Here is a 17,993-nt window from a genome sequence, read left to right on the forward strand (position 1 = left end):
GCAGCCTTGCTTCTTGGGTGAAACCAAGTGGAGTTTCACTTGTCTGCCATACAATGCTGTGATCTTTCTGCCATGCTGGGACTCGATGACCCAGATGCAGATGTCAGGGTCAGGTTATATTGTTCAGCCAGAGCTAGTAAAGAGTTCAGGCTGGGAGAGAGGCCACAGCACTGCATTTACAAGAGTTAAAATCTTGTGGGGAAGCATGAAATAGGAATTGGTTTGGAGGAATCCCTCTGTTGAAGCACGAAACTTGGCTGCCTGATACCCAACAGACAACACCCACCCTGACATGTTTTATGATGGATCTGTTTGTTCTGAGCGCTACAATGCAGCTTTTCATCTTGGCAACTCTTTCAGCAGACAGAATTGGGAGACAAAGTGCCTTCCCTTCCGGCCCACCCTGTCCTCTCTAGATCACACAAAGCACATTTTTTGAGCAGTGTTAGGATTTTATTTACTGCAGGCAAAGGCACAATTCTCTCCACCCCAAAAACCACCACATCAACGGCAGCTTTGATAAAGCCTGAAATTGAGGCCTAAGAATTCCAGTGTGAATTATTAAAACAACACAATATCAATCTCATATTATGATGATGATAACTTGGTACCTTTTCCTTCCTTCTGACATCTCTTTCTTTGTACAATACATTTTCTGCTCTCGGTTGTAGCTGGGCAAGGATTTCCCCTTGCTGATGGATGCTGTATGATCTCTTTGACCCTCACTTCATTTCCTCTTTTGAAACCACAAGTTTTTCCTTTCTTCATGCAAGGGCTCCATGGACTCCACTCACTGGTTTCACAGTGCACTGCAATAAACATAAAATAAACTTAGACTGACCAATATGTTTTTGTATACAGAATGCATATGGTACATTATTTTCATTCTGCATCAGCCAAAAGGTGGCAAAAGCTAATGGAATAATCAATTCTGAGTTGCAGCAATGAATTGACAGAAATTGGATTGTTAAGGATATGCAGCACAAAAAAATGTCAAATAATTATAACAGTTACTATTTTCTACTCATTGTTTTGTAATTACATTCCTGAAGCAAGGCAATAACAGCACTACTGGTCTCAGTGGAATCAATTACTGGCGTTTGTTCTGACTTTTCTTTGGTTTGATGAGTTGTAAACCCTTTTAGCTTCGGTGAAATAAACTTTGGTCATGCCTGTGTGAAAGGTGAGTGAAGCCATTGGGTCAAGCTGCTGCAGCTCGTCTCAAAGGTAGAAATTGGGAAATTGATAGTTATAAAGGACCAAGTGATATCAAAAGAAGTTACACTGGAAGTCAAGTGTCTTTGGCTACCTAAAGACCCATCATCTGTAGCATACAGAAGTTAGAAACAGGCAAAGCAGAGGAGAATTTGGGTCAGTGTGAGGCTTCAAGCTTTTCAGAATGGTGCATATTACCCTTTCTAAACCAGTGATGTGAATGTGCATCCTGTGCTGTTTGGAGGTCAGAAGATGTGACATTTCACGCTTATCCAAAGAGTGTAAACAAAACATGGGAATAAACTTGGAAGGCTAACAATATGCTTTTAATAGCAATCCTTCTCTTATGCCATCTTGCTGTCTTTCTCTTGAAAAAAATAGTAAATGTATGTATTTACTTTAAGTCCAACTGCATGCTTAAGATTATAAGTTAGCACTGAAGGAGAGACTTCCTGCTCCTCTGTAAAGACAAATTAGCAAGTCAACATTTTTCCAGATCCAGAATTTGCTTCTAAATTTTCTGAAACCTAGAAATATAACAGACTTTAGGCAATCTCTGGACCTTCCTCCAGTGAGTTGTCATATAGGTAATTTTTTTCATGTTACACTGGGGCTCTTCTGCTAAAATAATTGGCTTTCACATGCACAAAAAGGTTCTGGTTTTACTCCATAGCTTTAAATGGCTTTTCCTCTTTGAGACTGACTCATTGTCAAAGCAGCTGAGTCTACAGCAGTTGGAAACAGCCATCAAGAAACAAAAATGATCCCCTGAATTTCTTTCAAAGATGAAAGTCCTGAAAATAAAACCATAAAAGCCTACACTACCACCTGAACTAATATATATTTGAGAAGGAAAATGCCTAACTACTGCACGTTAGTTTTATTCCTGCACTACTTCCCCTCCAAAACGCTTGATGCCAGAGAGAGCTATGTGCATGACACTGTGGAGAAGATTTCCATCACGCCCAGACTGTGCCTAAGTGCTCTCTCTCTGGTTGCTGGTGGCTGAAGAGGTTATGGCTTGCACTGCAGCTCACAGCCCTCAGCCTTCACAATTCACAGCCAATGTACTAAAATAAGCTGAGCCCTGCCACAGCTTCAGTGTGCCCTGAATGGTGGGGGATGCTAACTGCAGCTGTTCGCAGGCAAACATATCTCTTGTTCTTCTCTCATTTGGAGGGATGGCTGAGGGATGGAGCAGACAGTTAGGTGTGGTGACCTCTGAAATTGCCCTTGTGTGAATAATTGGAGCTTTTGAGTCAGAGGCTCAAGATACAAAAGCCAGTCTCTTCTCCACAGCCAGTGAGTCACAATGACATCAATCTCACTCCTTCAGTGTCAGTGACACCCTATTTGTAATCCTCATTTTCTGAAGTCTGGTGATTATCGCACCATTTTGGAGATTGGAGGTTTTTTGGGGGGATGTTTCCTTAATATATTAGCTTTTAGCCTTCACCTTTGAAAAGGTAAGCTTCAAAATGTTGTTGCATACATGCTTTGAAGGCTCAGGTGGTACAAGGGAGCCAAAGTAAAGCCATTAGTATTTTAATCTTTTTTAAACTACGTGTGGGATCTGACTTAGGGTTTTTGAAACTCTGCTGTTAGTGCTGCTGCATAGCAAAGGAACCAAGCAAGAGATGGATGTCTTGCTACCTCAGGGCAGACCAAACTGGCTGTCCTTCCTCTAGCAGAATTGCCCTTAGCATCAAGGCTGTTTTTGCAGGACACAACCAGGTTTGTGCCTCTTGTGAAGTGGCAGACTTGGGAAATACCTTGAGTGTTTTGTGCTGGGGAGTATATCTTGTTATGAAGAACATTTTCATTTCCCTGGTGTAGTAACTGATCATGCCTTCCTTAGGTCCCACAGCCCCTCTGAGAAAACGAGGCAGAACATGGGGAGCAGACTCACCGATGCTGGTGCACTCCATCGTGTGGTTGTTGGCTTCCAGCCCATCAGGGCACTTTTCAAGGCACTTTCCACTGTATAAGTAAAACCCACTTTTACACTTTGTGCAGAAGTTTCTGGTGAAGCAGGTGTCACAGTCAGCTTTACATTCTGAAACGCAAACAGTAAACAACAGCTTTGTTGCTCTGTGCCATGAACTGCCATGGGCTCTCTCACATATACCAGAATCACACAATTCTAGCAATGTCAGACAATCCTCAAAGGAAACAAGTTATGTTAGGTCTTCTTCCTGGCCAGTACACATGGTGAAGCCAGCCACAGGTGACCCTGGCATGGGTGAGAATTTAGAAAGGATGGCCTGATGCTGAACAGCCTCACACTGCTAATCTTCTTGGAGACCTGTGCAAATGGCAGGCAGAGCAGGGCACGTGAGAATAGCGCTGTAGTGCTTCTGCCCTGTCCTGGCACCACATAGGTACTAATTAACCCCATGGGACACAAGGGCTAGGTCAGCTCCACACTCCTATCTCCTGTCTCCAGGAGATAAAAATGTTCATGCAGGAGAAAAAAAAATATGCCAGAATTTAGAATCTGCTTAGGAGTGGTTTTGATCAACATATCTTTTTTTTTCTTTAAATGATTCCCTGATATTCAAGCAGACGTTCTGTAGTATTTAATGTATTGTCTATATGACTACCCAAATTGGCATTGCTGATACATTTCCCAGTTCTAAGAAATTTTTAAGAGAAATGCATAAAACCTTATGTATGGCACAGCTCATGTTTGATATGCAAGGCCACACACTGCTAAAAAGTGAGCAAATACTTTGCAGTGTCAAGTTACTCTGTAAGAGTTTACTCTGGGGTCCATTCATTAAATAACTTTTATTACCAGGTAAAAACTGGGAGAGTTTCTTGGCCATCACTCTTATGTTTTTATATCACCTGTGGGATTAAAAACAGTGAATTCAACAACAGAAAGAGGAGTGGGGAGGACATTGTGATCCTTTCCAGTTCATTTATGGTTCAAAAATCCATAGTGGGGTCAAAATGTTGCCTTCTCTGAGAGTTGGCTTCTCTGTCCCCCAGCCTGGAAACAACACAAACCAGTAAATTCCCCCAAATCAGGCTGAAACCTGGCCAGCTGAAACCTGGCCAGCTTCTACAGGCATTTAGAGGACTACAGTGAGCTTGAGACAAGCTATAAAGAGACCAGGGCAAAACACATCTCCAAAGCATGCCACCTGCCACTCTATTTCCTTGCTGCAGAGCTCAGGTGAGTAAGGGCAGTGGGTTAGACAGCTCCAGTACCAAGATTCAGCATTCCTCAGTCCCCTCTCTCTCTTCAGAGCTGCCGGCATTCTCTTGCTTCTGGAGGGCACTGGTGCCCACCAGGGCTTCCCCTTCATATGGGGATGTGGAGGAGGAGGCCATCACCTGGGTTCTAGGCAGGTCATTCATGCAAAGCCAGGATCCCTGAGCTTTAGGCCATTTTTCTGGTCTTTAACTTCTTGCTTGGGTTAATATTTACTGCACTACTACAAAGAACTGAGCAAATAAGGACAGAGCCTGTCCATCTCCTTCTCTGTTGACTTGACTCCTAAGGAGACACAGAATTCAAGAGAGTACAAACAAACCCACGTGCTTCCCCTTTCCCCAGCACTTACTTGCACACTTATTAATGTCGGGATACCGTGTCCCATAGTATCCGCTTGGACACGAGGAAAGACACACTCCGATCTGTTTCATGCCAATCCTCTCCAGAACGAAGAAGAGCCTGGGCTTACATGACAGGCATCCATTGTAGTCAGAGCATGTAGCACACCCTCCTTGGCAACCCTGGCTCACGTTAGGATGCACTGAGAAGAAAAGAATTAAAAAAACAAAAAAACAAAGTGTGAGAAAACAATACATTAAACAAGACCATGACATAATGGTTCCTCTGCACTTGGAAGGGTGGACCATCCATCTCTCTGACAGCTTTTAAAGTTTGCTTCATTTTTTCTTGTGTCTCTTATGACCTGACTTGTCATTTTAGAAATTATTTCATCTACATAAAAATGAGAAGCTCAGCTGACATCTTTGCATCTTGCAGATATAATCAACAGCAAATGATCTTTGAAATAGATGATATGGAACAGCAGCATTCTAGAGAACATTCATTTTTCTCTTCCTTATTTTCAGGGGCTTTTCTGCCTTGTGTGCACTTGGCTCAGCAGATAAATTCATATTCCCTTATTCTTTCTTTTCCTAGTTGGATGATAAAAAATAGATCTAGTGTATAGCTTCCTTTGATGACTAAATGCCATTTAATTTGAGTTCTGCTGTGCAGGAGTATGCCCTTGTAAGATCTGATGATACTTTGCCTTAAAAAAAAGACACAGGAGAGCCATCCTTCTCACCCTCCTTCTTTCCCTGGAATGTTCTCTCTGGCATGTTTTTAATCTCTAACAATTACAACCTGATGTTTAGACTTAACTGTGGCATTTACCCTGCTACAGTCTCAGCATGTAGCATAGGTAGGATTATATTTGCCTTTCAATTGAATTGTTCTAATTCTTCAGACAAGGAAAGCGAAATTTATTACACACACTGCCTAACTTCTTTAGGGGCTTGGGGATAGCAGGAAAGAGGATGCTGTTGCAGACTATCTTTTCAGTAGCAGACATTAATCTGCTGTGTGATACAATGACGTGTATTACTTCTCAGTCATAGAGAATAAAGTTTTGCATCCTCCTGTATTTGAGAAGTTGTTACCTTACCTACTTTTAATTCCTTCTTGCTTGCTTTCTTAAATAAACTGAAACTAAAAAATAATGGAGCATCAACTAACGCCAGACCTTGTGTGCCCTCTTGTTTTGGCCTTGCCTTGCATGAAAAATGGTAATTTTTTAAAGTGCAAGCTTTCATCTCTCAGCCTAACACACCTGGTTATATTTCATATATACAAAAAATATAGTCCTCATTTACATTTGTAACTTGTATTTCTAAATACTATTGGCTTCCTGTTCTGCCTTCTCCTCAGGCCATTGATAATTTTATAAATGTGCACATGCACGGTGTGACTGCCTATTTTAGTGCTTTGATTTTATTTTGATCTGCAGACACTGCTAACTAGCTTGCACACACAATTAACTTGTTTTTTTCAACTCCTTTCTGTGGAGCCCTTGGAGGCAGACCAGGAGTCCATATGAATTCATGGCTGGCATGTTGGGAGGCAGCACGGCCTGCTGCTCAGGGCAGGCTTGCCTGGCAGGGAAGTTCAGCAGCACCTCTGTGCTTTGCTCACCTACACTCTCTGCAGAAATGACATGTCCCATGAATGGGAAAAGCACTTTGCTGGGCTCTGAGGTTTCAATGACATGCCCTGTGACCTGAAGAACCTCAAAGGGAATTCAAGTTCATTCTTCCTCTTTGATTAATAAAATGAGGAATGAGGGTTATTTCTCTCAGTAGGGCTGGGCACACATGAAATGTACAAACTTTGGCCTTGCTGTGCACAAACAATTTCAGTAAGGATACAAGAACTCAATTCTCTGTGTGTATACTGAGACATTCATTTTGGAGCATAACCTAGAGGAAAGTGTGTTTACAATGAGTACATGAGAATAAATGACATTCAGCAGCGAGAAGCTGCAACCCCAATTCAGTTATCATACTTGCTTTCACTAGACTCTCAAAATACTGAATACTTAATAAATAGAACACTTTTTTTTTTCTGAAAATATTCCAAAGGCACAGAACTTATTGATTTTGAACTTAAGAGCCTGGAAAATTTTTTTTCTTTCTAAAGTTAAGTAAATGAAAACATCCTTATCTCTCTCTCCTCTGTCTTGTGGCCCTTGTATGAAACAGCTTTAAAAGGCAGACACAGTAATGTGATCTAAGAAGCTGACATTATTTAAAAACTATCTGTGACTTTCCTTCATTAAGTCTGACAGTTGGATGAAAAAGCAGCTGAAGTACAAAATATTTGTCATCAAAGTTGCTGTATAAAATATGGATGATCACTTTTGACGGGAAACATATTATGTGTGAGCACCTGTGACACATCATTATGAATAGATTCTCTTGACAGAGAAAACATTATGTGCAACTGCTCTGAGGTCAAGATGTGTGTGTGAGCCAAGACAGGCAATCCTTTACTATTGAAATATGATAATTCTCTATAGCTAAGATCCATAACATGGCCAATTTCCATCTCCCCTTTAAGTCCAGAAGTACTAAGTATAAAATAAAATGTACTCCTAGCCATTTTCACAATTTTTGCCTCTTCTCCTGGATTCCAGATACATCTCATACAAATAACACAGCAAAAAAGGAAAGCATAGTTCCAAATGGAGAATGTTATTGCTAGTGTTATGGAGTAAAGAATAGGATAAAATATGCAAGTCAAGCCCCACTGATTTCATGTCATGTTATAACTAAATGTATGAAGCACAATGAGTTCCAGTTCTTGGAAATTCTTAAAGAAAAATATCACTGAAAAGTCAAAATCAACATTTTACATAAAACATGGGTTTTTTCTCTTAAAAACTATTAAAGAGATGCACTTTTTTCATTGTCTCTTACTGCATCTGGCATTTCTTTGAGTCTTGTACCTGTGTAATAAAATAGTTTCTCATTTGTCTTGCAATAAGGGTAGAACCTTATTCTAGGCAAGAATCAAAGCAGGGAGGGACAAGCCACATGCTCCGGAAACTGGCATTCTTTGAAAGCACTGGGCTTTGTCATTGAACCTGGAAGAAAAAAAAATGTGGAGCCAAAATATTTGTGCCCAGAGGACGAGATAACGTGTTTGAAATTAGGCATCTCCAAGCTCCAGATGAAAATCTCACTCTTGTTACCTCTCAGCCTCCTCCCTCTCTGGTTCAGATCCAGATGCTTGCCATATCCTTGCAATGTCTGGGCCTGTCCTTCCCCTACTGCAAAAGCTGAGTGGGATTGAGGGGATTCTAGAATCCATTTAATCTTCTGGGTAAAGAACTGGCCCTTACTCTTCCTCTCTCATTGCAGCAAATTGTTAGTACCTGCCGATCTCAAGTGCTTCACCAGCTCCAACCACAACCCCAAAGAAGCAACCAGTAGTTTTACCTCTTTTTTTAACCAGTATCAGACACAGAGCTCAGAGTTTAAGTGGTGTGCCACAGGAAGCTGTAAACATAAACCCCACCTAGTGAAATCCAGTCACAGTACACCAAGTGTAAGCATTGCTTCAAATTTCTATACTAAGGTAAACAGTAGAAATGGGTAAGTAATGTATATCCACATTGAGAAACACTTTGAAGTGAAAAAGCAGGTGATAAAGCACTAGGAGAGCACAGACCACTCCTGTTAGCCACAAATTATAGATGTGGTAAGAGGGATGAAGAGAGTTTCAGTGCCTTGGCAGAGGGTTGGGCACCGTGGCCCTGTGGGTTAGACACTGGCTGCAGAACCAGGAGGTATGGAGTGGCATAGCTACTGTCTTGAACAGTAGCAAATATGTTCAAGACACACCCTTGATAAGTACACTTTCATGAAATCACTTGGTCTTTGGTGCAGCCCGCTCCATTACAAAGACAAAAAAAAAATGAAATGTAAAAAATTCTCACCAGCTTTCAGAACTGAGTCAGTGGGGATGAAACATTCTATGCATGACCCTGCTAACCATTGAGTGCTCCACCCTCTTGTATCCAAACACTTTTTGAGCACAGTGAAATCAGAGACTCTCAGGGATGGAAAATGCAGCATAGCAGTGGACAAAGCAAATGGTGGGAGCGCAGGGATCCACACACAAGTTCTTTCTCAGCTCTTACACAAACATCAGCCAGAAGTGATACAAACTACTCATTTACAGACTCATGACTGGCTATAGGTCCAAAATTTATCCCTTCTTCCCTTTTTTTTTTTTTGGTAAAACCTAAATACTGGAGATTAGAGAAGACCCTAAATGGATGTTGAACTGTTCCCTTCCCCTGTCCGACTTTAAGCTCTTTTTTTCCCAGAGGCCTCTTTTTGTGCAAGCCATTTGACCAGATATTAGTTAAGTCTCATTAGCAAATGAAATCTCAGAATATTTTCCAAAGCCCTACTCTGGAAACAATGAGTTATAGTCTCTGTTAAAAGTAGAAAGTTAAGGATAAGGAGCTGAGTTTGAATCTGAACTTTTGTGGACAAGAAGCTAGATTTTGACCGAGTACAGCAAATGAATTCTAAACCTTTGAGATGATATTTTTCAATCAATTTTACTCCATGTATAGATTAGAATTTAGGGGATCAAAAAACCATGGAAATAAGAAAATGCAGGAGAAATCCAGCTGGGCATACGTTCTGACACCTGGGGAAAAGCATGGGGTAGGAGAAAATTCTTTGCCCATTTGCTGCAGCTGAGGTGCACTGTCTCATCACCACTCCAACAACAAGATATCCCTTCAGAGGTTTGCTCTTGAAATGGATGTGCTAGGCAAATGGAATCCATCCCTGCTGCTGCTTCTGGTTTCTCAGGCTTGCGTGTTCTCACAGGAAATATTTTCATAGCAGAGCTGCTCTGGAATTCGACCTTCCCAGCTGGACTACCCCTTGCCAGGAGAGCCAGACCCCACCTCAGCTTTTACCACCACACAGCGCCCACATGGACATGAGCCCTTGTGGCAGTGTGGATTTGGGATGGGAAATCCCATGGGTTCTGGTGTCATTCAATTGCTCTGTGTGCTCACTCACGTTCCTTGCTCTTTCCCTTGCCTGGTGAGAAGCAGCTGCCTGTGGTGGTGGCCTGAAAACAATACTTCATGTAAAGCAGAGCTACTCTCAATCATGCAGACCGTCCTTTAGGCAAGCGCAAACAGCATTTGGCAGTCAGCTCTTCTAATGAAAAAGTCATTAAGGAATTCAGTTTGCAAACCACAGCGTATTTCCTCAGACTCTTTCTTGGACAGTGTTTCTTTGTGTGGAAAAGCACTAGAGGTGGGACACACAATGGTGGGGAAGAAAGCTGAACTGTCCTGCAGGCAACAGGATCACTAGGCCTTAAATCACCTGCAGGGAGCAAGAGACTGGATGTGCTGCCATGGGGGAGCAGCTGGGGAAGATAAACCTGTACATGGCAATTCCTACGCTGGATTGGCAATAAGTTTTCTGGGATGTAACTGAATTAGTGGTGATAGCTGAGGAATGTGGACTCTCTGTTCAATCTCCTCTGGGTCTGCAGGAATCTGAGGCACCCGCAAAAGAGGCAAAGAGGGAAAATCAGTCTAAAAGTCAACTGTTAAAGGCTTAATGTCTTCTGCTTCTCTTTGTGATTTGATCTTCACAAATATTTTAGGATTTCTTTCTGAGAAGGTGGTATCTCCTCCAGAGATTTGCCTGACTTCTATTTTATTTCAGAGTATTGCTGCCATCTGATACAAAACATATAACAAAGAGGATTCTCAAATGTCTTCCTATGTTTTGAAGGGAAAAGATCTTATACAAAACAAAAAAAAATTCCTCAAACATCTGCCTGGCTTGACAATATTTTTCTCTTCAAGAGACACTTCATGTCTGAGGGAAAAGAAACCAACTTATTTTACTCACCAAATGTCAAGAGTTCTAAAAAGCAACAGAAATGTGAGTATGGGACTGTTCCACAGTCTCAGGGAGTATCCATAACTGTTTTGTAGTGGCGTCTATGAGCAAGGAGGCCCTTTGCCCAAATGGCCAAGACCTCACTGGGGATTGCCTCATCATTATTAAACACATGTCAGGCAGAGTGATCCTGAAAATTAAGTATACTGGCAGCCAGAATGCATTTCCCCTGAATTCGGTTAGAAAGATCATCAACAGGCTGAAAAATCTCACCAGGGGTGCAGAATTTTATGCAGTCTCCTAGCATCTTCAGCACAACAGAAATCAGCCACAACAACCACAAATGGCTCCTTGTCATTCCAGAGAGTTTTGTAAATAAACTGAAAAATTCTTTTCATGGAGAGAGAAGGGAAATTGACTTTTTTTTTTCCACATACTATGGAGCACCAACAACGTTCAGGCATCCAGGAAGTTTAACCAGTATAGGAACCAAAGAGGATCCCTGAGAAAATTGCCTTAAACAACCTGATAGTGATGGTGAAGGCAATACTTTCTCACATCAAGTTCTAAATCCTGTAAGCAACTACAGATATTACTTTTAGAGTCAGCTGTAGTTGCTTCCAAATACCCAGCCTTCAAGACTATACATTATGATTTTTTTCTAAAATGTAAACTCAATTACATAATCTCTATCTTATTGTCTAGATTAAAAAAAGCTGTCATAGAAGGGTAACTTTGTGATCTATTATAAGTAGTAACCCAGTAATTGTAGTGACCTAATAATTCTATAACCAGCTGTGTTATGACAGTTGTCAGATTCAACTACTTGCAAATAAAGCATCTGTGCTCAGATAAAAAAGGAGGTGTGACTTTTGGAAAGACATTATATTTGATGCACATATAGACAGTATTTTAATAATCTAGTCCTTCAAGTTGCTGTCATGAAGATCCCCAGCTGATTTTATAGGGTTCATATGGACACAGAGCTCTAGAAACAAAGTTGTCAACATCACTGTGACTCCCTTGATTCTCCAGTCTCTCCCCTACAAGTGATGCATGCTTCTACTGAGTAAAGAAGGAAAAATGTATAGTGTAGAGGCTCATTCTTTGAAATGTGTGGTCTTTCTGTTTGCTGGTAACTTTCCATCTCCCATTTTTGTGTTTCTAACAAACGTTGTGAATGCTCAGGCTATCCTGGTGGCAGCAGAGCCTGTACCCCCCACACCCCATTTGCTTCTCCTGTTTTGTTCTCTTAACATACTGGAGACTTTGGTTGTTGCATATTACGCAGATGCTCGTGTACTTCCAATCTGTATAAGGATCACTCAGCTCATACTGTCAACATTACACAACTACAGTAGCATTTGCAAGTTTCTCATTTCCCACAGGGTCTTTTGAGACCAGAGTTTTTCTCTCAAAGTTTTGTTTCAGAAACCACAGAAAGAACAGCAGGATGTAACAGATTTTACTTTCCATGCCGGGGACTAGGGAGAAGGGTTTAGACAGCAAAAGCCTGTAATCCCATGTCGAAACTATGATTTTCTACTACCATGTTTACAGCATTAAAAAATTAATAAGCCAGACAGCAAGCCAGCCCGCTGCCTTGGCGGTGCTCAGATGTGCCTTTGGTCAATTACTTAATATCCTCTCGATTTAATATATTTTCCTAAGTGGAACTGATCAAAAGTTTGTACTGAATGAAATTATTTCTTTCTGTGTAATGATTAAATTCATACCATACTGAAGCTAACTGGAAGCTCCAAATGTGTTGCTTGCAGTGGAACTGTTCTGGACTGATGCCTGCAAACATTGAAATGGAGCATGTTCTCTTTAAATTCAAGACACATCAAGATTTCAAATCATAGTATAGGTATTAAGGAGTATCACAGTGCTAGAAAATCTCTAAAAATTGTGATCTTCAACTTGTAACAAGGAAAAGCTCTGATCTCACATTTTCATGAAGGAAAAAGGCTAGCTTCTCCAGGCTGACTGGACCTTCCATCTGCTAGTGACACAAAATACTGTCCAGAATTCCAAGTTGAAATTAATTATTAAAATAGTGCTTGTAGTGACACTCAGCAAATGATAATCCAACTGTTTTCACCTTTCCCTCATGCCACTGGGACTCATGCTAGTTTAAAAGAGAAAGAAGTCAAAAGTTTCTGACTGCAAAACATGAACAGTATGATGTGAAATCAGATTAAACTCTGGTGGAAAATAGACAAGAGTCATCATCACCAGTCAGCTTGGACTCATTGACATAAGTCCTGGGCCCCTAAAGTCAATGGTAAAACTCCTGTGGAAAAAACGGGGTGAGCATAATTTGTAAATCAGCATTAGCATAGTCCATGGTTTGGAGCGTAGCTAACTGATTTTTAGAGGGCAGTGTGATTGGATGGCCTGTTTAAATTGGGATTAAGTAATAGGATGGGTGAGATTTAAGTAGGCATTCAAATCCCGAGAAACTGACTCAGTTCAACAGCTCTGTGTGCCTGGATTTCCTAGTGAAGTAACTATGAATGGCACGTAGTCAGGGCTTGCTTTATCACCCCTTCTGCGTGCTGCCCTCCCTTTGAAGTCTGAGCCTTTCCCTCCCGAGCAGGCACACACTGACCCACATGAAAGCAAGTCAGCACTCTCACCAAGCATCGCTCACCTCCCCAAACCGTGATGCATCTGACATCACTGCAGTGACACACAGCAGGCAGGTCACCGTGCAGCTACCGCTGTGCTACAAAGTGTTTGGGCTGAGCTTTTGGGGTGCTGGTGACGAAATCAAGGCTGTTGTCCATTTTGTGCTAAAGCAGAGAAACAGTTCATTTTCTTTGTGGTGGTATGCCACCAATTCCCAGAGGACGTGCACACCAATCAGGTCAGTTGATTGGAAGAGAAAAATGAATTAAAATTAATTAAAACTTCTGTTTGGTTTTTGGTTTTGGTGGTTGTTTTTTTTTAATTTATGTAACATCTGTAATAGCATGTTTGTTATCCCAAATCCAATTAACATTATAACGCCAGCACATCAAACTTTGTCAAAATATTTGACAAAATATTTCTATTTTTGAAGAGTGTCATGTTCTAATGGAATTTTATTCCATTAATAATTGTCTGAGCGGCTTGAATTTAAAATAGCAATGGCAACATTTTAAAGGTGATAAAGAATTGTAAGATACAGAATTTCAATTTAAAAGCAAAAAGAAATTCTACAGTAAAAAAAAAATAAACTGAGGCCACCTATTGACAATATTAGGTAAAGAAAAACAAAACTTCATAGCTCAATAATTATATATAAAATCAAGAATTAAATATCTAGGAAACTTTGGGTTAGTGTTATGAGTCTTATTAAACATTTTACAGTAAGACCTGAAAAGTCAATAGTTTTGAAGCCATTTTAATGTTTCTGTACAATAGCAAAAAATATGAAAAAAGTCTAATTTGTATTTAAAATTTGTCTGTAGCCTAAACAGAAAAAAGCCCCTCATATTTGGAAAGATTAATGGGCAAACTATGAACTATAAATTTTAATGATGACTTCTTTATTTGTCTAATATATTGTGTAATATCACTGATGCACATCAAAAGTGACATCTGACATTTTTTATGCACAATTGAAGAAGTGGTCGTAAAAACATACTTTTGTTGAAGTATTTCATTGGGAAAAATGGTAGGACTCACATCATTTAGGCTGGTTCAGGGCAGAATCCTGGGGGCATGTTTAACCTTGCTCTGCACATTCAAGTACAAATTTCTAAGACACATCTTCCTAACCAAGCTCCTTACACCAGAAAATGAACCATTTACTATTTCATGGTCTGCTTTTTCAGGCGCCAGATGCCTTAACCAGCTTATAAAATATCTTTAGTACTTTGCAACATGCTCTGTTGAAGAACACTTTTCTAATAACTCCAGTAATGAGGAAGAAAGGACTGTTCTGTTCTGTTCTATTCTGTTCTGTTCTGTCATGCTGTAACTTAATTAAGCTGATGCAGAATGATAGAAATAGAACCCCTTATTGCAAATAGAACGGCCTAATATAAGTTACACCAACAATTAGTTAGGCTTCAGTGAAAACCCAACATCCCCTAGATATTAGAAAAACATGAAATCACAGCAGTTATTTTAAAGTATCCAACGTGATGAATATTTGGCAGCTCAGCTGGCGGCTAGTGGCTTGCTACCACGTTGGGCTGCCATGAGACAGGGCTCGGATGTGAGATGACCGCAACAACACCACTCAAAATGCTGGGCTGCTGCAGAAAAATTGTGCTAAAAAATGTCACAAGCAGATGCTAAAGTGGAATAAGTGAAAGGAAAGACTGAACTGTGCCCTAGAATGAAAATATCCTACTTGACTGGCTTCTTGACCTCCTGGACTTGCACGAAGAAAGTCAAGCTGTTTGTCTCACAGAGGTAGCAAACTGCTACCCTAAGTACCCAAAAATCATATGGCTCCTGGTGACTGCAATCAAAATCATCCATGAAGGGATCCAGGCCTGAGGTAGAATGATGGACCCAGTTATCAGCTTGTAATCAGTACACCACCAGAGCTCCGCATGATGTTCAAAATCAGCAAAAAATATTATGATGGTGTCAGTTCCACAACTCCAAAGCAAAAATATATACGGCCAGCACGCATGAAAAAGAACCCATGTAGGAAAAGGTAAAAGGTACAGGTTAACTTTCAGCATCTAGTTACTTTGTCTTTCACTAACAATACCACTGAGTTACGTGCCTTTGAAGAAAGTTAGGGGTTCTTGGGTTTGAAGGTTGATAAAGTTGGCTGGTTAAAGTCCCTTTCTACCATTGTAAAGTACTAGAATCTGTATTTTCAAATCTAGGGCCTCCAGGGAGACAACTAATCTCCTGCTTCATTCCTGTGTATAAACCCTCATTTTCAGAAGATGCAGGTGGTCAGAGGTCTGAAATTAAAGCTATTTATTCAGGAGTCCAATCAAAGAATTGCTATTTCACTTCTAGAGCCAAACTTAAAAATTTTATCATCTTTGGGCTTCAATTTTCTTCATCTGCCAAGGAGAAATGATATTTATCTCTTAGGATTGTGAGGTGTTTAATTCATGGATATTTACAATATGTCCTCAGCTTTGGCTGAAATTTCTGGCTTTTTTGCACAAGAAAGCCATCAGGAGACAGTCTGTTTCTGGCACCACATTAAACCTTGCTTTGTAGAGGGTTCTCTCATATACATCAGATTGTTATGGGCACAACTATTGAGTCATGGGTGCAAGTGTGGTAACAATTTATTGTAGTTATTCACACAACATTTCCATGAACAGATTTCAAAGGCAGACTGAGACAAGTTGAGAAGCCAGTTCTTTTAACTTTCTGATTTCTGCTCTGTGACTGAAGAGATTAGATTATTGGAAAACATGCTATTAGCACTGGCTTGCAGCCAAAGGGCCTGCTATGGATTCTGCAAGGGGTGCTGTGCTCACTGTAAATTAAGGAAAAGAGCTGGGTAAATTACTCCACTGAGGAATGTTCCCTTTGGGAATTGTCCACAGCAAATGAGAGCTGTGGTTGGTGAGCAAAGAGCAACAGGGAGAAGAAAAATAACAAAAAAGGTCAGAAATTTCAGGGAAATAAAAGGTTCTTTTTCTCCTCTACACTGAGCACTAACTTAACAAGCCTTAACGTTTCTTGATCCCTTTTTAGGCCACTTTCTGCTTACCCAGACCAAACTGGGAAAAAACCCCATTCAATTGCCATGTAAGCCCATGATTAAATTCCTCTCCATTCCAAAAAACACATCAGCATATGGTTACCTGCACACATGTTACAGACCCCTTGACTTCAATTAGACTTGAATACCTGATTAAAATTAAGGACTCATTCTTGAATGGAAACTCTTGTGCTTTGAGCAGACACTTATCTTCCTGAAGCAGGCAAAAGCCTAACTCCCAACATACTAACTTTGAAAATAACACCTTGAACTTCTCAGTCATTAACTAATTCAAAGTTAAACATTTCTATTTCTTAGCTCCTTACCCAATAGTTTTGGGGAATTTTGTATTGGCAAAAAAAAAAAATCTAATCTTTTCGACATAATAACCATGTTTTGATGGTGTCTCAGAGAGTAAAACCATTATTCTTTTCTCCTTTTTTTTTTAAAGATTGGGAAAAAAATCTCTTCCCTAATACTGCAGAGAAAAGCATAGCTGTGTGAATTCAAAAGACTTATGTAAGGCTTCTAGCACTACTTTATTAACTTTTTAAAATTAATGTTCATGCATTTTAAATCCCTGCCATTATACTTGGGAGTAAGATTCCTACAGTGCTTGGAGTCAGCAGCCCTGTTCCTTTGTGTGTCAGCAAGGGACTCAACAAAGATAATAATTTCAGTGCTTTTTTAATATAAAAGTGTTTGACTTTTAGATTATTAAGTAGTTTTATAAGGGGCTACTAAGCTATATCCTCACAGGAAAGCAAACAGATTGCTTTGATTTCAGTAAGACTCAAACCAGTGTCCTATAAAAGGAGAGACTCAAAGCCTGTTCATTAATCTCTAAAGTATCTTTTTCAGCTTAAATCTCCTGTTTGCCTTATAATACTTTCCATACCAACATCATATGTAACACGCCATATGGAAAAAAGCCAGTACCACAAAGGTGTTCTCACAGAAAATTAGAAAGAGGTGTTCAAAGGCAAGCTAAATAAAAAGGAGGCCAAATGACCAGGGAAGACATTTACAAAGTTTATCACATGCATGGGAAAAAGAGAATAAGTATAATTAATGCAAACTATCTTGATTTCAACTATCCTTAAAACCCCTGAGAAAATCATATAATCACATAGCAACAGCATCAGTAATACTCCAAATATATGTGCAGTTCTGTAGGACTTTCCACCCTGTGGTCCTCAAAGCACTTTACAGCAATCGAATGAGATGCAGCTCCATGATGTAAGTAAATGCTTTAGGGGCCATGTCACCTTTACCAACACATTTTTGGAGAAGAATGGGAAATGCAGTGCCTGTCTGTTGGCTGCTATAACCACTCTGAGCTGAGACATTTGGGGAACCCCTCGGGTTGAAGCTGTGACTCTTGCCAGCAAATCCAGATGGGTTGCTATTGGTTTTACTCAGCTTTGTATTGCAAGGAGGAGGCACAGCCCTCCCAAAACCCGTGCCAAAGCAATAATTCAGTACCAGAGAGTCAGAAGGGACAGTGCATCCCCTCACTGCTACTTTTCCACCTGTGAAGATCTCTAAGCTTTGAAGGATCTTGTTGCTTCATAACCCTTGAGAGCTGCTGGTGGCAGGCAGGGCCCGGCAATGAGGGAAATTGGGATGTCCTCATGGCTTCACTTCC

At 40.4% G+C, this 17,993-nt stretch overlaps 1 protein-coding gene across 1 annotated transcript in view; it reads right to left on the reverse strand.

Annotated features, from left to right (window-relative positions):
* Positions 1 to 17,993, reverse strand: part of RSPO3 (R-spondin 3) — a 58,027-nt gene that overhangs the window by 22,075 nt on the left and 17,959 nt on the right. The window contains exons 2-4 of the mRNA XM_054279822.1: positions 4,788 to 4,979; positions 3,125 to 3,271; positions 612 to 809 (exon numbers count right to left, since the gene is read on the reverse strand). Of these exons, the coding sequence (XP_054135797.1) occupies positions 612 to 809; positions 3,125 to 3,271; positions 4,788 to 4,979 (537 nt within the window). The remainder of the gene's footprint in view (positions 1 to 611; positions 810 to 3,124; positions 3,272 to 4,787; positions 4,980 to 17,993) is intronic.

The sequence above is a fragment of the Melozone crissalis genome, unplaced genomic scaffold (assembly GCF_028551555.1).
Source record: "Melozone crissalis strain CALT ecotype California unplaced genomic scaffold, PUWL_Pcris_2 ptg000027l_1, whole genome shotgun sequence".
In the NCBI taxonomy this organism is placed as follows: domain Eukaryota; kingdom Metazoa; phylum Chordata; class Aves; order Passeriformes; family Passerellidae; genus Melozone; species Melozone crissalis.